General features: G+C 39.5%; 1 protein-coding gene across 1 annotated transcript; it reads left to right on the plus strand.

The window, feature by feature from the left end:
- The first annotated feature begins 12,328 nt into the window (after window positions 1–12,328).
- Window positions 12,329–18,363, plus strand: LOC121955097 (protein transport protein Sec61 subunit alpha-like 1). Its single transcript, XM_042502897.2, has 12 exons — window positions 12,329–12,479; window positions 13,628–13,695; window positions 13,802–13,867; window positions 13,962–14,040; window positions 14,290–14,421; window positions 14,599–14,708; window positions 15,167–15,320; window positions 15,416–15,576; window positions 15,680–15,877; window positions 16,860–17,051; window positions 17,141–17,217; window positions 17,319–18,363. Exons 1-12 carry the CDS (start codon window positions 12,473–12,475, stop codon window positions 17,503–17,505), a joined length of 1,431 nt encoding a protein of 476 aa, XP_042358831.1. The 5' UTR covers window positions 12,329–12,472; the 3' UTR covers window positions 17,506–18,363.
- Window positions 18,364–19,958: the final 1,595 nt, after the last annotated feature.

Below are 19,958 nucleotides of genomic sequence, written 5' to 3' on the forward strand. Positions count from 1 at the left end.
AGCAGGCCTAGTCCTGTGCACACAAATAACTGGAGAAAATTCCAAGCTGAGGCCGTAATGTGATGTAATGTTGTGGCGTGTAGCTAAAACACAAGATTCCCCAAACATCTATAGACTTTCATTAGTCTAGAAAAATCTGTTGCACAGACGTTAAAATAAAGACAGGGGTTCTTATGACAAAATGATGACAACACAGCACGCTGTGCTGCCTCAATTCCTCTCATGGCAGTCTGAGACGGACAGAGGAGTTGAACGCTCTGCTCTCAGAGTCACATCCTCTGTGTCACAGGTGAAATACAGGCAGTCTGCATGGAGGAGAGCTATTAAGCCAGTTTATGCTTGTGTCAACAGAGAACACAGATAATGAACACTTCAGTGTCCTCTCTTTGAAATGTACTGTACTGCTGCAACAGACATCAGTCTGACACACACACACTTAAATTAAGGTGAAATTATGAAGCACTATGTCACATCAAAAGTCATTTTGATGCTTAGCATTTCAATCTTAATGCAGCTTCACACATTACTTTGTTAAATTAAATCAATGAACTGTATAAAAACTTTACTTTAAGTCCCCCATTGTTTTGTGGTCTGTTTTTAAGCATTGAGTTTGGCATTTTGGCTATCGTCATTTTCCATTTTTGGAACCTCAATTGACCCAAAGTGACCATATTTAGAACAGACAGTGGAGCTATAGAGGGGTGAGGGATGGATCTGATGGAGAACCTGAGGACACTACCGTGAGACGGCCTGTCATACAGAGCGGCCATGCCCGTAATTATGCAGAACTTCAAGCCCTAAAAGGGTAGGCCAATATCTCAAACAATCTACAACTCACACATTTAGACTGGTAAATAGCACCACAGGTATGAGGAAAAATATGGGATTTTTCGGTGGCCTTTAATCTTTGAGAGTCTTGGTAAGGGCAGTGTTCGGGTTTATGAGCACATACCATACTTAATCACCATTTTAAGACCCCTGTATTTGTTAGACTGCCAAAGCAGAGCCACGGTCTGCCTGAAGCAGGATATACAGGTGACGTTTCTGTGCTGTGTGACTGTGGAGAGACAGAGAGATTGATAAACGAGAGGATGGAGAGACGAAGAGGATAAGCTATTCCATCTTCACTCTATTGGGAAGAGAGAGGGAGGGGGGTTGGGGGATGTTAGCCAATATTGCATAACAGCCTCAGGATCAGTGGGCTGCTTTAAACCATCACATTTATCCCATTTTCTTATCACATTGTGTGTGTACATGTACTGTATATTACACCACACACGTGCTGTAGATTCACTTCTGCTGTGGTGCTTGCATACCATCATGACACGTGTGTGCATGTGTGTCCTTGTAGCCCTTTGCTTTGTCAGGGTTACCACTGCCAAGTGGAGCAGTTGCATAACAGCCATTAAAATCACTATGGCAACAACAAAGTGTCATAGCATTTTGGGCCTGGAGAGTCATGCCCCCATTTATTAAAATTTGAATACATGCTGTCACTCATGTGCACACATAGACTACAGGTGAAGCTTCAGCAGTTGTGCTTTTGGCCTCTGAATATATAAGTGCCCTTTTCTGTTTTTTTCATTTTTTTCATTTTAGATTTTAATTTTTCCTCATGGCATCAATTTTCAATTAAATGAGTGTTGCATGCCCAACAACTGCATTTGAGTCGAGCCCTGCCACTCCCTTCTCAACTTCCCTCAGTTAGCACAGTTGAGTTAACGCACATTGAGTGTCCTGCAAAGCCGAGGCATAGATTGTATATAAGATGGACAATATGACAGTTCCCCCAAAAGCGTAACATTACAATCTATGAGCTAACACTCAATGGGGCTGCTCCTGACTGGTCGGACCCCAAATATCGCTACTGCTAAAAATCCGGCTCCGAATGACATCACTAGCGCAAACAGTCAGCGCCCCCATCTGGGATATTTTAGCCTCACTTAAGCATGGTGGGAGTAAGTGGGCAGGTGTCGTCCATCTTTGTAAACAGTCTGAGTCACACCCATGTCTCCTGCCTTTGTTAACAGACAGGTAATAATGATGTTTGCCCTTTGTCTTTGCATTGTTTGTCACTGTTGTGAAGTGAAACCACTCTTAAAAAATGTAAATACATCCAGCTTTACTTAAGCAAAACAATAAGTAAACTAGAGCTGTGTAAAATCACACCTTCCCCCGTCAACTCTCTGTCAGGTTTGGGTTTATCAACTGCCTGGTGCCAGCAGAGAAAGGCACAGAATTGCTTTCTCACTTACACGTGTCTTCAAAAACTAAAACTCAGCCTACCTGGAATCCCTGAGGCAGGTCTACTGTCCTCCTCGCCCACTACGCTCTGCATGCGAAAGACGCCTGGTGCTTCCAGCCCAGCACGGCTCTAAATCTCTAGCCAGACTCTTCTCTTCTGTTGTTCCCAAATGGTGGAACAAACTTCCAAACTCTGTGCGTTCTGCTGAGTCTCTTTCTACTTATAAGAGACAATTGAAAACTCAATTGTTCCGAGAACACCTAGGCACTTAACCTGACTCTTCTCTGCTTTGCCCTTTGGGGTAAATTAAGTCAGAAGGTCCAAAACCCAGCACCTAATGATTATCTAGCACTGACAAAGTTGTGTGATGTTGTATGTTGACTGTCATCGTAAGTAGTGATACTGGGATTGTTGAATCTCAGATGCTGAGGTCGCCACTGGTTATTACTTTGGTTTCAAAAAAGAAAAAAAAAAAAAAAAAACGGGGGGGGGGGCTGTGCAGCACTTCTTCTGCCACTAGACGGCAATACCTGTGACCAATCACATCTGAAGCACTTTTTGCACTTACTAAGGGTTTTTTTTCCTTAAGTCTGAATTCTTGCTTGTGTTGTACGTCGCTTTGGATAAAAGCGTCTGCTAAATGAAATTGTAGAATTGTAGAATTGTAGAAATAATGTATACATCTCCCATGGCACTGTTCATTGATTTCAACAAATGTGACATATTGTGTGCTAATCATGCTGTGTACAAAGTTAGTTACAATATAATATAAGACCCTTGTGCTCCTTAGTTCGAAGCACACAGGTATAGGCATTGGCACACACTTAAATATGCACACACAATTAGGTGTATAAAGTACCAGCCATGAGTTGGATTTTTACAGTGGGAACGTGTTAGTTAGGCTATTGATTTTGCAGAGTGGAGAGGTCAATGAGAAAGTGACCAGAAGCATGGACAGTGCTGTGACAGTTTAAGTTGACAAACGTGACAACAAGCTGCTGAGAGCAGAGGAGATGTCCATTTCACTGTCTACTGAAATGACCGCGGACTTTTTCAGGTAATTTTAGTACGAAAACCTCACAACTCACGACAACCGCACTCCTCTTAGACACAGAGGAGAGATTATAATAAATAGGAGAGAAGAGAGCTACAATACTTTTACCAACACCATGTCCAGAAAACTGGTCAGCTAAAGCGGAACGCGCATACTTAACCCCCAAAAGTAAACACGCGCACAAACACACGCACGCACTCAATGAAAAAGGTGCGTGGCAGCAACCTGAATCCGAAATTATGACAACATCTTAGACAGGGGCACGGCGGCCCAACACGTACCCCAAATCACCTTTAAAAAGCACTTGTACTCACCTATTTGAGTGGGTCTGTCTCTGACTGGTTGGACCTGCAACCAAAAATATGTAAATGGTTAACTAATGCTAGAAACAGCTAGCATCTACTAAGCTATTAGCTTTCCATAATAATTCACGGGCTGGCTATCCACCGGGAAGAGACGTTAATTTAAAAGTAGCCCCAAAGTAAGATAACATATTATGTATGCCTCGTCTTAAAATTTATATTTGACACAACAGCCTGTTGTTAAAATTATTTTGAACAACGTTATCCAGCTCGCTGCTAATGTTAGCCTACCTGCTACACGTTTGTTGTCATACACTGAAGGCGAGGAGGGGGGTTGTCCGTGGTCTGGCGACTGTTTGTAAGAAATTAATCTAATATGAGGCGCTTTGCGACCTTCTCCTGTTTTTTTTTCTCTCTCTGCTGTTTTTTACTGGAAACGCTTTCATGTTTAAATGGCCTGACTGCTCGCTGGGCTTGCCTATGTGTCCTCAGCTCGCCGGTGTTGACAAATTTTGCGCTTCACTTTGTCAGGCTTGTCATCTTGTCACGTGACCAAATAAAGACTTTAGATTGGACAACATCATACTCACGTTATCCAGCGTTGCATCTATACTTGGTATTAATATAAAAGAAAATTAGAAAATATAATTTAATTGATTACTTTTCGATAGTTTTATAGTATGTGTACGTAATCCTATAATTTTAATTTTATCATGGTTTGATTAATGTTGACTGATTTTATATACACCACAACAGAGATAAGTTTGCATATTTAAGGGTTAATAATTCAACTTGAAAACCTTAGTGAAATTTATTTGGGGTAGAATTCTCCTATAATATGCGTTTTTCATTACACAAACTATGTTATGAAAATGTGCAGATATATTCCACATTTCTATGTGGTGTGAATTTTCAAGATTTTTTAAATCTTATTCATAAGATAATTGCAATTAGTAGGAGACTAACAAACTACAGACACCATGGGTATACCCCTTACTGTATATTATGGGTATATTGACAATAAGCAGGTTTCTCAGCAGTTTCCAGAAAAGAAGTGCTCGCCATCCAAATGCTGAAAAACACAATTCTTACACAGCACAGACGTTTCTATGGTTTTCTTCAGGGTCTTGGTTTCTTGATATGGTATTTTGGGGGATTTTAGTCACATTCAGCAAAAAATATCGACCCAAAAACTGCTGCAACAATGTGAGACATCAGTGGAATATAGTTCAGTGTGGTAATGGTCATCATATACTTTGATTAAATGTTCTAAGCCCCTAAGCACTTGAAACTTTCAACCTGGGAACAGGCGCCTAACCGTAACACAATGTTTACTATATAACGTGAAAAACTTTACACACAATGATGAGCTCAAACTAAACTTCAGGTTCACAGCTTTCAGATGATCTATATCAATTCTCTGTGGAGTATAATGATAACCTGCTATCTCCCCCCAACGATCCCCTGCTCCCCCCTCTAACAAAGACAAAAAATGGTCTATGCTTTCTCTGTGTTAAAAGAAGTGTAACTGAGCAAATGAGACTGGCAAAATGAACGGTACACTGTCAAGAGAAAGTGAGAACTACGGGAATAAAGCCAAGCCTGTTCTGACAGGCTCTAAAGTGAGTGTCCTCCGTGGTGACAGGCTCCACACAGCCAGTTACATAAATGGGTCAATAAAGTAATGAGGCAGAGATGAAAGATGGAAAGACAGACAGCATGCCTCCCTAGTCTTTCTCACTCATATGCAGAAAAGAAGAAATATGATGTGAATAAGACAGCAGCGGTTGAGGGGATTAATCTCCAACCTGCTTAAAAATCTGTATATGATTTCAGTTCAGCCACTAATAAAGTGTGTGTGGGCAAGTGTAAGAAAGTTGGTTTTTGGCTCAGTATAGAAGAGAATACAGGTAGCTGCTTTAGTGAGAGGACAGTGTGTTGAGAAGACAGATAAAGCAGAAATATGTGCTACTGATAAATAATCATAGAAATGTAAAATATGTGTTTACATTCCCCAAAAATACAGGTGTGTTTATACAACAATCGACTGAACCCCCTGAAAACACTCAGGTGGTCTCCATTTAACTAATTATGTCTTTTAAAACAAATCGGCTGCACCTCTGATGATTGAAGTGTGCTGTTATTTTGTTTTTAAGGAAAACATCTATTCTTTCAAGGACGTAGGTTTGGTTTCAACTCATATGAGTTTGGGGTCATCTGGCACAAAAAGTTTGAGCATCAAAAACTTAATTTCCTGCAGTCTCGTGTTTTTTATGCATCAATTTGTGCTTTTCCTGCATCAATTTATGATGTAAATGTGTTTCATTTTGTCAAAATAAATGTCCTTTGCTACCCATATGTTTTCATTGGGGGGACAAATGCACATGCTCTAAATATTGAGGGGTGTGTCCCCTGTGTCCCTCCTGAAATCTACACACAAGTATTCAGTATTTTATATATGTAGTCACTTTAAACGTTACTTTTAATAGACACTATATTAAGTGGTTGTCCTATGATTTATTTAACTTGTCTCAATCTACTTCTTCACAGAATATAAAGGAATTTGAATTAAATTGATTTTCAGTACTTTGTCTCCAGCAAAGGGAGATATATTAAGCTCTAAGGCCTATCAGGAGTCCTTCCTTTTCACAACCAACAATACGAGTAAAGATATTAATAGCCATTGAGTGCACTATTTTGTACAAAGGATCTGTTTTTAGGTTCAGCTGCCCTGAATAGACTACTGAAATTCCTCTAATCAGGCCAACTTGTCACAACTCAGAAAGGCATGAGTTATGAATATGAAACAAGGAAAAGAGTCACTCTGCAGCAGGGCTGCTCAAAGTGGGGCATGTGCTGTTCATGCTGTTTTGGTTGTTTTTTTTTTTTGCAGAATAGAAATGCTCTTCAGATATGTCAGATAACTATTTTTTCCCACAATCTGGGCAGAGTCACACTTTGCCCAGGAGGCAAGAAAAAATAGAGACAGCAAAAGTGGCACACCAACAAAATGGATCTCAATTAAGGGAACTTGGGATCCAAGTCCCATTTTGTATCTTGACAATACAACACATTACGGTACATAGAGTCTTGCTTTTGGCCACTTGCCCACTGTTAAGTTTCAGTTTTGGACCTTCAAAGTGACAAAGTTTGCCCCCCCCCCTGGACTGCAGTGATGTTAGCAGATCTGTGAGGCATAAGGAGAAATAAATGATCAAAACAAATATTACAATATGAAGGCCCAACCAACAATTATTTGGGCCTATCATTGGCAGATAAAATCATGACATGACATCGTTGATTAAATCGCTACTGTCTCACTTGAGCCTACTCTCTCACATACACAGACTGCAGCTTCAATTAACCCTTTGAACCTGAGCCAACTGGATTATTTCTTTCAAAAACATGAGAACAAGAAAATTACATGAAAATAAACAAAAGAAAACGTTTTTTTAAAAAAGACTGAAAAAAGTGCTGGATATTATTAATTTTCTATATATATATTTATATATGATATATTTTGTTATTTTTTTTATGTAACATGTATATAAGTACAGTTCTCTGAACTTTTTTTCACGCTTCTGGGATGATATTCAAATAATCTTCTTCTCTTTTTTTAAAACTATTTTTGGGTAATTTTCTTGTCACTTTTTACTAATTCTTGTAATAATATGAGACATTTCTTGACAAGTTGGTCTTTACCTTTTTCCCCAAGTTTTTGAAAGATATCAAACCAATATGCTCAGGTTTCAAAACTGTCAAATAGTGTGTGAAATATGTCCTAACGCAGTACACGAAAACTAACGTTGATCCAGGTTTCAAAGGGTTAACCCGTGTTGATACTAAATGAATCCAGGTCTAGAAGGATTTAACAGCTAAATAAATTCAGATTGACTGTTTATACATACAGTACATGAAATTACAACACAGTGTACAGAGGCTCGGCTTACTCGCCCGGTCACCGAAGCAGAGAAAAGCAGAGAAATGGACAGCAAAAGCAAAACTGAGCCAAGATATAATTGGTGTATTACATAACAGAGACTGTGACGCTGTCTGCCAGGCGTCTGGTCTCGACCTGGCCCGAGGCCCTAGTCGTACCCAAGGCATGCTGGTCCACTCTGTCAAACTCATTTACACTGACCGCTTAATTACTCTAATGAACCATCAGAGACACAGATTAACACTAAACACACTCTTTATTCAAGCTCACTCACGAAGGTCAAACAAAGGAAGATTTCCTGCCCTCTGGAATCACTCCATGGGTTTTACTCCGGCTCACATTAAACTATTACACCGCCAAGCCTAGACTGGATTGGGTTATTACAGCAGTTTGGGTTTAGGCTTTAGCTTGCTAGTTTTTAGCCATAAGTGGCCATGTCTTCCAAACAGAGCCTCGGATGTCTGCATGGTGTCAGACAAAGTGCTATGACAAACTTCCGAAATAAAAAATCAAATATTAAAGCCAAGGGTTCTAATTTAATGCTCTCTGACCTTACGACTACTATTCTTTTTATACATTGATATCTCTGTCCCCCTCCTCTACTTTATGGACAAGACTCCATCAGTAGTGTATTTACATAAGACCTTCACATTCATTTACATGATACCTTTAGCTATTTATTTTGTATAAAATGTCTTAGTATTAGCATTATTTATATTGCACTTGCACTATACTGTATATACTCAACCCTCAAAACGTAGAGTGACATCACTGTTCTTATGCTGCTTTCAGACACCTTAAACAAGTATTTAAACCTTTGAAACATGATCAACTTGGTGAGATTTCTTTTAAAAACACTGGGGAAAAAGGCAATGAGCAACTTGGTTGGAAATGTTACACAAATTGCAAGAAACGTAAATCTAGAAAATTATTTTTTTAAAATCTCAGGAGAACTCAACTTTGCTCCATTCAACCTGCCAATAGATTAAATAAAGATCATTACCAACTACTCACTTGCTCTGTTGTGCTGCAATTGGGTCCTACCACACCCCGTTACAAGAATTAAAGCCAATTTGCTCTGGTTTCAAAGGGTTAACAACACTGCCTACTATAACGATTGCTCGTTTCATACCATTGTTCATATATGCATGTCAGTGTAGTCACAGACACTGTTGATACTTCTCATACATATATCCAGCATATTCATACCCCTTACTGTTTATTCCATGTTTTCTTCTTTTTGTTTGTTTTGTATATTCCTTGCTTTATTCTTAATGTATTATTTATATTCTGTATAACCTATACACTGCACAACTGCTTTTTGCACATCTGATTAAACTGCATTTTGTTGTGTTGGTACTAGTTCTTTGTGCAAAGACAAAAAAAATTGCATCTAATGCAAAGTAATATACTTATAATCCTTCAGAGTTAGCTAAAGAGAAAATCCAAACATTTTTAATTAGGAGGAATTAATGCTGATTCCTTTGTACAGCCTAATCAAAAATTGTTAGACTTTTACCACTCAGACCTGAGGCACAACATGTCCTCTTACTTTTGTTAGTCTATATGCAAATTAACAATATAAATAGTGTGGCCCTGGGTCTATCTCAGTGTGATGTCCCATGAGTGCCATCATGGGGAGTTCTGGTAGGAGTGTCCAACCTGTGATTCTCTTGCAGCTCCATTAATTTGTAACTCAGCACACCTGAGCCTGCTGTGCTGCAGTTAAGCTCCTGCAGCCAGGTCTCTCTGTCTCCCCTGGCTGACTCCACAGGCATGCCATGTTTTGGGTTTGGTAATGCTGGTCTAAGTTTTCCCTTTGCTATGCTCACACTTTACAACACTGCCACACACACACACACACACACACACACACACAAATTCCACTCCTGCACACCACTGACTTTACTGATTTCCACATCCCACCTTGTAGATACTTATTTTGCGATTTAATCTGGTCTAATTTGGTTTTATTGGTTAAATAAAGTATTGTTTGAACATTGCATGGTGTTGTCTCCCTTTTTGTTGTGGCTGCTTGAACCACTTGTCATGACCTGGCTCAAGCAGTCACAACAAAAAGGGAGACAACGCTGGGCCCCGGTGTGCTGAGTTACTAATGAGTGGAGCTGCATAAGAATCACAGTTTAAGACATTACTACCAGAACTCCCCACGATGACCCCTCTGGGGCATCACACTCAGTGAATAATGTCCACAAATGTCCTCCATGTGCACACAGAACCAGCCTTAGCAACTGTCTGGGGAAACATCACTGTTATCAAAACACTGGATCAGAGTTAGTTTAGACTGATCACATGGCTAAAAGCTTCAGTCATTGTTGTGCTAGTTACATGTGCCATCAGTATTGTGCAGCTAAAGGTGCTCACCACCATGGACCTTTTTCACTGCAGATATTTTGACTTACCATTGCAGAAAAAGCACAGAAATTGATAACATTAACGATGGTTCGGTTCTATGAAGTGTTAGTGAGCTATTCCAGTAAGCCAGCATGCACAGCACTATTACCTTCTCTGAATAGAATTATCCGTTAATGTTACTAAATACACTTGTGATTTTCCTACAATTACATGTCAAAATGTCTGTCATGAAAAAGGGTTTTTCAATTTAAGAATCACCATTACAACTTGAAAGTGATAAATCATCTCAGTAAACATTAACTAGCCTTTATTTGCAAAATCTACTTTTATTCTAATCTTTTGTTTCTTTGCATCTGATAGAATCCCACTTATCATCATGTAGCCTAGTGTCCACACCCACACCACCAACAAAAAACCAACACAAGTGATGAGAAGTGACAGCATCAGAAAATAGTCTACTGAGATTGGGACTGGACAATATGTCAATTTCGTGATGTGACACTACAAGTACCATTGGATTATCACTGTTGTACTTTCACTCCCTGGTGGTCTAGTGGTTAGGTTTTGGCATGCTTACCGCCCCATCCAGGGTTTGATTTCCAGTCAAGAAAATGTCACTTAGTTCAAAAAGTCTTGGCTTATAGAGCTTGACTTTACTGGTTTAAGTCCCTGTTTGGGCCGAGTGTGGACTGGAAGCCGTAGTATCCATGAGCAAAAAAAAACAATCCAAAAAATATCTTTAAGAAAAAAAGAGTGAGAAAACAGAAATTCCCCTCTAGAATTAAAGTAGACCTATGTCTTTTTCCAAATGTGTTTCCCTGGTTTTAAAGGCTGTATTACAGTAAATTGAAGAAAAATTCTGAGCTGCTCTAATATTAGCCTTTATCTGCCTGGTCAATATATCAATTTATAACATTTATAAAAAAATTTTTTTTAAAAACTCATGGTGTAATGACTTTGTAAAAGCACCAATAGTTGACCCCACAATAATATTGCAGTATTGATATAAAGGTATTTGGTAACAAAAAATCAAATAAAAATTGTGATGTTTTATTTTCTTCATTTTGCCCAGCCTTACTTCACGCACTTTATCAGTACAACAAATGTATTATGGAATTTTAAATCTGCAAACAGATGACTTTAAAAGTCTACAAAATAGCTGATATCCTTAAACCTTAAAATAAAACACGATACTGCTAAAACATTTGCACATAAAATATGAGATGTTTTGATAAAGAAAGAGGAAGTAAAATAAAATAGGCCTACCAAATCTCAAAAACTCAAAATTACAATACTTGGTTATAGTCCATTACCGCATATGTGACGGTGTGGATGACTTTTTCTTTTTCTTTTTTTTTCTTTCTTTTTTTCCCTCAATAATCATACCGTACCCTGACGTACATCAGTAAAATAAATGGACGTTGTCAATCTGATTGTGTAGCTGCATTACTTCAGAGAAAAAGCAAAATAAATAGCCAAACAAATAAAAAAAAGAAAGAGAAAAAAAACAGTTTGCAGTGTTACCAAATGAAATAAAGACATATAAGTCTGTACAATTTACTGTTATAATTGAAATATGGCCAATTAAAAAAAGAATTCAGACAGTTTTACATCTGTCTTCTTTTCAGTTTCCATCTATTCCTTGCCTGATGCTATGTAAATATTATATCAGTGCTTCCATGACTTATATCCATAGGTTTTTATCAGAAGAAAGGATCACACATTAAGAGGTCCACTGGTCAGAGTTAATGAACAGTCTGGAGTAGGGCGCCCTCAGGAGGATGGGAGAGCTCTTTCTTACAGAAGGTTAGATTATACATGTTAATAATGTAAAATCGTGCGTTGTCCAAGGGGACTGTATTTATTAAGCATCTCAAATAAAGTGTCTTCGTGGACACGTAAGAGCGCATCCTGCAGTGTGCAGTGCATAGATTTTAATAATACCAGTGGCTGCGTGTGTCTCGGACGTATGACGTGTGTTATCGGTTTGTCTGGACGAAGCTGAAGTTCGCTTTCGATTCGTTGCTTCCGATTCAGCAGTTAAGGGGAGAGTTAAGGGAACTTCTATGTCTTAGCGACCGATCCTCGGCTATTTGCGCCCCTTACTGTTGTGAACGCATGTTAGATATTTAAGATTGTCTAAAACCCACTTTCATATTTGTAAAACCTTTGTTCTATTTGTGAAAATTAAAGAAAATGAAAGTGTCACTGTTGTTGTTTTCATTTTGACAAACAGAATAAATGTTTCACAAATGTGAAAGAGGGTTTCAGACAGATTTACCTTAAATGTCTAACATGCGTTCACAACAGTGGGGGGCAAAAAGATGCAAGAGATGCAAAAAGTCAAACATCGGTCGCTAAGCCATTTTAATAACTTTTCCCTTAACTGCTGAAGCGGCCGCCTCTAATCGTACACCAACTTCAGCGTCGCCTTGTCTGGTGACGTGTCTCTGTGCTCTCTCTTTTCTGACGGAGCGGCTGGATGGAGCCACACTGACTCCACTGAGCACCCAAACTGGTACCAGTAACACGGCAGGAGTTGGCCAAAGGACACCATGGGGAGTACGTGACATTCTTCTCTTGTTTACACGTGTTGAGGGTGGATAAAATACCCGCTGTCTTTGTTTTAGTCGCGAACAATAACGGATATAAAGCGCTCGTCGGCAAGCTAATTAGCTAACCTTGGATAGGTTAACTCCAGGTAGCAAGTTGTAGCTAGCTCATAACGGGGGCTAATTTGAAGCTTTTATTTTAATCAGGTTCGTCTTGCTGGGCTTATCTAACATTTGATTCACAGTCAGAAGCCAGTGTCTAGCACCTCGTCTTTGTCTTTCACAACAGACGCCCAACCTTCCTCTTTTAAAGTGATTCATTGTGCAGTGGTTTGTGATTGAAGGCTTGTTAGCATCATGCTAACTCTATCTACTGTTCAACGAGGGTAGTTTACTGCAAAGACAAGCTGAGACTGTCTTCTTGTGTTTCTATATGAGCACAGATTTGCAATGTCAAATAGACTAGACTAGGATCTGATTATAATTCAATGTCATGTGTTTAAGCGCTTGCTGTCAAAGTCAATTTCAGTGATTGACACAGCTGATAAACAACACCACAGAGAGGCTGTCAAAAATGACCACACACTGGATACAAATTGCTCTCAACCTAGCTCAAGTTTATTATTTTTTATGTTTAGATCTTGCTGAGATAATGCAGCTTGTTGCTGAATTGCCCAGTTGATCGCTGCCAGCTGTTCAGCTGGTTAGCTGGTTGTTGATAGTGATGACGTTGCATCTAAAATAACCCGGTTTAAGGAGATCTGCAAAAATTTAGAAATGCAATGTTAGTTCTGTCTATTATAAACAGTATGCTTTTCAATTCGGAGTAAGCTTAAAGTCTTATCTTTATTTAAGTTTTAATGATTGATTTTTACCTTATTTTAGCCCTGATGTTTATTTTTGGTGCATTTTTTTTAATTCTATATACTTTAATTGTTTGTTTTGTTTTTTTGGTTTGTATGCATTTTAATTTTTTTTGTCCTATTGCAATTTTCTAGTTTTGCAAGTTTATATATTGTTGTGTTCCTTTAAATTGTGCCTGCTACTTGAATGTTGCCATGTGAAGCACTTTGGGCCGCATGTTTGTATGAAAGGTGTTACGTCAGTAAAGGTGAGTTGAGCTGAATTGAGTTAAAACCTGCTAATGTCTTTCTGCAGTTAAATTTTTGGAGGTCATCAAGCCGTTCTGTGCGGTCTTGCCAGAAATCCAGAAACCAGAAAGAAAGGTACATTTAGATATTAATTTTTAAATCATATACATTGCTAATTTGCATTATGTCTGTACTGTGTATACGTGAATGGATATCTCTGACTCTTTTTTTAATCTTGCAGATTCAATTTAGAGAAAAAGTACTATGGACTGCCATCACACTATTCATCTTTCTGGTGTGCTGCCAGGTTGGTATCTGTTTATCACAATCAACCTACTGGTTCTCCTAGTGGTGATAGTGGTTTGTGACATGATCTGTTTTATATATTTTTCTTGATTTAGATTCCGCTCTTTGGCATCATGTCATCAGACTCAGCAGATCCCTTCTACTGGATGAGAGTAATCCTGGCTTCCAACAGAGGTGCTTAAGCTGTATATGTTAAACAGAATTAATCAAATTGTTGTTTTATGTCCTGTGCAGCTCCCACAAGTAGAAATAATCTAATTCCAGTGTTGTTATCAGACCTGACATTCTCTTGTTATCACATGTGTGAGTCAAAGGTCAACAGACGTAGGCTCTTCTGTATTGTTTCTGATGCTGCTGCCTTTTTTCTGTACTAAATGAGATTTACACTGACACTTAAGCTGACTGCTGACTTTCGACTTCCAGGTACTCTGATGGAGCTGGGCATCTCCCCCATCGTGACCTCAGGCCTTATCATGCAGCTGCTGGCTGGTGCCAAGATCATTGAGGTGGGAGACACTCCCAAAGACAGAGCCCTCTTCAATGGAGCCCAGAAATGTAGGTCTACTGCTCGCCTTGTTTGCTATCTTTAGAACTTGTCAAATCTATTTTGAAACGGTGGAGATTTTTTATTTGCTTTGAAGATGGCAGGCACAATACTCTGTTCAGTCTGCAGTAGTTGCTGTCTCTGCAAGATTGCCAATTGCAACTCTTTGTTTGTGTTTCTCTTTGCAGTGTTTGGAATGATCATCACTATTGGACAGGCCATTGTATATGTTATGACTGGCATGTATGGAGACCCCTCAGAGATGGGTGCTGGGATATGCTTGCTCATCATCATCCAGGTTAATAACAACTCTCACTGCAACTGTCCAGCTTAACCTCTGGAAATGTGTGCATCTGGAAGCAGACACACACATTTCCAAAGCTTAGGCTCTGTGTCTGAAATTGTGTTTTAGGTCATTTAGGCTCTAAAAAACATGAATAATTGCCTGCTGAAATAACATTTGTCAGCAAAAATATTTAATTTGCATCCTTTATAGTGGTCTGTCACTCAGCCTAGTTTTAATGTTTAATTTCGGATATTGTGTGAAGCACTTGTAAGTTTAATATAAAACATGTTTGCTCTTGTGCCATATGTTTTCCCTTTATTTTCTGTCTTGTAGCACATAAACAAATTAAAAAATATAATTTCCCTTCAAGGGTTAGGCAAAAAAAAAAGAAAATTCAAACAAGTTGTTGTGTATAGATTGTTGTACAAGTCCCCTTTAAACAGCCGGTTGTCTCTTGTCCCTTTCTTTAGCTCTTTGTTGCAGGTCTGATTGTCTTGCTGCTGGATGAGCTGCTGCAGAAGGGCTATGGTCTGGGCTCGGGTATCTCTCTCTTCATTGCAACCAACATCTGTGAGACGATCGTCTGGAAGGCCTTCAGCCCCACCACTGTCAACACTGGCAGAGGTATGGGTACTAGGAACGAACACATTACGAAGCTGAGTGCTGATAAAGGAGGCAAATCTTCATCTGTGACCCTGTGACTCCTGTCGTTTATCCAGGCACTGAGTTCGAGGGAGCAATCATTGCTCTCTTTCATCTTCTGGCCACCCGCACGGACAAGGTGCGCGCCCTGAGAGAGGCCTTCTACAGACAAAACCTGCCTAACCTCATGAACCTCATCGCCACCGTTTTTGTGTTTGCAGTGGTCATATACTTCCAGGTGAGCTGGCAACACCACTTAAATACTGTCCATTGTACTGCACTGACGGAATTTGGAGGATAAATACCATCTTACTGATTGGTGCACTTTATTACCTCACCAGGGCTTCAGGGTGGACCTGCCCATAAAGTCAGCACGCTACCGTGGTCAATACAACACCTACCCCATCAAACTGTTCTACACCTCCAACATCCCCATCATCCTGCAGTCTGCCCTGGTCTCCAACCTCTACGTAATTTCTCAAATGCTCTCAACGCGATTCAGCGGCAATTTCCTTGTCAACCTCCTGGGAACCTGGTCTGTAAGTATATATAATGGATGCTTTGCCTCCAAAACACCCAGTCCATGCAATATGTCTAAAAAGCAGGGGGATTAATTAAGGAGTGTTTTGTTATTTCAATGAAAAGGTTTAAGTCAGATTATGTGTCTTGCTTTGTGGCCCCTGTCCAAGCCTATACAGAAATTTCTGAAAACTGATATTTTCTGCCTCTGTTTTAAAAATAGATTTTTTTTCACCTAACCTTTGTTTTAAAAAATATCTAGGATCACAAAAAAAACTTCACATGCTCGCTGCCAGCTGTTTTATGCAGTCTTCCCTTGTTGCAAAGGTAGTTAAGTGTACAGGCTAATGTCACCTCTTTCAGAACACCTACTGGAGATCTCACCAGCGTTGACTCCCCTTCAAAATAAAGATAAAGGAGCTCACTTTAACATATGAATGATGCTCTGGAGATGTGAAAGTTTTTCTTTCACTCCTTATTGACAACAATCCCACTCTGGAAAGTGTCCAGTCACCTGCTGGTTCAACCAAAACGATTGTTTCTGCTGGACTTTAAACTGCAGACAACTCTGAGGTGGAGCAAATCACATTTTCCACAGCAGATGGGTTTGTTGGACTGTGAGGTGTTGCAGCAATGAAGCGGTCATTAGACCAAACAGTAATTACAAAATGTGAACAAACCGGTCGTCCATCATTGTTGTTATTGTTTCTGGTGCATAATCATTACACAAAGCAACAAAGGCCATGCATGAATCAGGGAAATCAGGTCAGTGTTTCCCGAATGGTTGGTTTTACATGTCCACACATATAAGTAACTGGAGTTTAAAAAGTTTTGCAACTTAGAAGGCATTTTCAGAAATTCTGTTTTAGTGACCTAAAACTCTGTTTGTGTACAAAAGGCCAAAATGTGACGGTTAATATCTGTTTTCAGAAATACCTGTTGATAGGGCTTTAGTCAGCCATGAACATTCAGCTTCTGACTAACAAAATCTTTCTTGTTTAGGACACCTCAATTGGCGGACCAGCTCGGGCCTACCCAGTCGGTGGCCTCTGCTACTACCTTTCTCCTCCAGAGTCGTTTGGCTCCGTCCTGGACGACCCGGTTCACGCTGTTATCTACATTGTCTTCATGCTCGGCTCCTGCGCCTTCTTCTCCAAGACCTGGATCGAGGTCTCAGGATCCTCTGCCAAAGATGTAAGTCTCTGTTTAAAGAAGCATTTACAACTTGCTCTGTGTCAGTCCCTCGTGAAATGAACCTGTGTGTAACACGTTGTGTGTGTCAGGTGGCGAAGCAGCTGAAGGAGCAGCAGATGGTGATGAGGGGACACAGAGAGACCTCCATGGTGCATGAACTTAACAGGTACAGAGCAAACAGAATCTAAAGTTTCATGTTTGTCACTTGCAGCATATGGAAAGGTGTTCTCCAGAGTATTTATGTATTATGTAATTTACGATTCACAGGTACATCCCCACAGCTGCTGCCTTCGGTGGCCTTTGCATAGGAGGGCTGTCTGTCATGGCTGACTTCCTGGGTGCTATTGGTTCGGGTACAGGAATCCTCTTGGCTGTGACCATCATCTACCAGTACTTTGAGATCTTTGTGAAGGAGCAGAGCGAAGTGGGCAGCATGGGAGCACTGCTCTTCTAGAAACCTTCTGACACACATCAGACACAAAACATTCACCTCCCCATCATTTCTTTTATTTTGCATTTTTTTTGCAATTCACACAATCAGTGCACTTTGCAGCTGGGACCTGTGTTTTCCACCATTACCTCTCTAGCATGTCAATGCTGAGAAAACCGTTTCGGTTACTCCCAGCGCTGAGCATAGTATTGTGTGTCCTCAGTCCCTTTTTCCCCCAATAGCCGTTACCCATCTCTCCGCAGGCTGCCTAAGTCCCCACTGACTCTTATCAGCTGAAGAATGCCTAAAAGCACACAGGTGTGGGGTGCTGTCTTTGACTTACCTCAGGCATTGTTCTCATTGCAGCATGTTCAAGGAACAATAAGACGGTGAAAACATGCAAGTGCTTATTTCAAGCTGGAAGCACTGCCTGGAAGTTTCGGGGGAGTTGAAAGAAAGCCATGCCATGTTCATCAAAGGTAGCAATCATGCTTGAGGGTTCTGGGGGCCTTTAGTAAGGATGAAAAGTATAAATAAAATATACTTGTATTCCTGATAAGGTTTCTGGTAATCTCAGGCAAGCTGTTGGTGGCTTTTATTTACCTTTATTTTGATATTTTAAATGATGGACTATGTTTATATCACTCTGGTCTTAAGTAGGGCACAGTGTTTGTCCTCTGTCTCTGGGTCCTCAAAGGAAAGTGTTTGTCTGTGTGTCATCATGCTCTTTTATTCCCAGACTGAATCGCTGCACAATACTGCCGAGATGGTCGGGATGAGGGTGGGTTTGATAGGGACGAAAAGGGGTTTCATTTTGGTTTTTACTTTATGTAACAGACATAATTGTGTTATTAAAAAAAACAGGATTTTTTTTCCAAAAAACTTGGAAATTGTGTTTTTGTTACTATAACCTTCCCGTTGTGCTTTGTCCTTATATGTTCAGCGACCACCACAGGATACTGTTTGTGGATCAAATAATGAATAATTTATTGTGGCATAGGAACCGATTGGTCGTAGCTCTCATTATTTATAGTTTAAGTTAGATTTGACACTAAAGGGCAGTACGACTATAGACTATTACTTATAACAACAAGCTCTGACATGATTATCAACTAACTAGGGCTGTTGCATTGACATTAGCCTCTGGAGTCCAGATTGCACTCTACAAATCTGCTATTGTTTAATTCAGTTGCTGTACATTGTACTAATCACTTTAGAGGTCACTGTAGGGTCTTAAAGATAATCTTGCTTCAAATAGTAAAATACCCTATAACACTAAAAGGTTGGATTTTGCTGTTGAAACTGCGTATGTCAGTACATCACACCCAGCAATCTTCTTCCATCACATAAAATGTTGCTTAATAATATGACAATGAAAACAGGGATACATAAGAAATGTCTTCTAGACTAGTCAGAAGTCCAGTTACCTGTAACGACATCATATTTCTAGATATCCTGTAATCTGAAGAATGGGAGTCACCACAACAAATTATGAGACAGTACACTGATGGATAACTAATTGTGTCATCAAGAACATATTTTAAAGATATATTTTCCCTCAACTTGCTTTTTAGTCTACCATTTTGAATCCTTGTAGCTCTTCAACTTTGGGATGTCTGAGCTAATCACGTGTAGTTTGTCATGCACAGCAGTGTGGCAGAAATAAATCGCCCTTCTGAGGGATGTAATGGACAAACAAAAAAAAATGTGTAGTCTGATTGCTTTGGTAGGTATGTACAGAAAAACAAGGTCATATGATTGTAAAACCAGAATAGAAACTTCTTTTTAAAACATTTTTATTGAAGATTATAACACATTGGCTCAGTGAATGTGGCAAGTAGGGAGTCCACACAAGATTTAGTAAAAACATTTGTAATTTATTAAAGTGAGACATTTGAAAAATGAACAAAGGAGTGTGGAAATCAGCAAAATCAGTAGTGAAAGCCAGGCATGGATGTGTGTCAGGTGTGCTGTAGAGGTGTTGAAAGTGCAAAACCAAAACCAACAATGCAGGGTGGATGTCTGCTACAGGAAGAGAGATCACCTGGGCCAGCCTTTATAGCCTTTCAGGTCGAGGTGAGTGTAATCAAACCGACAATCCTACCATGTCAGCCAGCTGCCTGATGAGGCTGGCCAGGACAGCGACAAGTATGACAACATTCATTAACTGCAGAAAGTACAAAGAAATTGCCAAGTGAGAATAGTAAACAAATGTAAACATCTTACAAAACAAGACTGAAAATGGATTACAAATGAAGTGCTTTTAACTGGAGGTTCTGATTGGAAATGTTAAACAAAAAAAAAAAAAGGGGGGGGGGGTAATAATGTTAATAATATTAAAATAAATAGATTAATACTTAAGAGGAAATGTAGATTAACTTAGTCATCTGATACAGAGGGATTTTTTTCTAATTATACATCAATTATCTAATAATTTTCTAATTATACAGCGTTTGTGCTTTGATTCCTTTTATCAG

The sequence above is a fragment of the Plectropomus leopardus genome, chromosome 2 (assembly GCF_026936395.1).
Source record: "Plectropomus leopardus strain MGB_pleo_1.0 chromosome 2, ASM2693639v1, whole genome shotgun sequence".
Classification (NCBI taxonomy): Eukaryota; Metazoa; Chordata; class Actinopteri; order Perciformes; family Serranidae; genus Plectropomus; species Plectropomus leopardus.

Coding starts and splice junctions, on each gene's coding strand:
- LOC121955097 (XM_042502897.2), top strand. Junction 13,696..13,801: donor TCCAGAAACCAGAAAGAAAG/GTACATTTAGAT, acceptor TTAATCTTGCAG/ATTCAATTTAGAGAAAAAGT. Junction 14,422..14,598: donor CTTCAATGGAGCCCAGAAAT/GTAGGTCTACTG, acceptor TTCTCTTTGCAG/TGTTTGGAATGATCATCACT.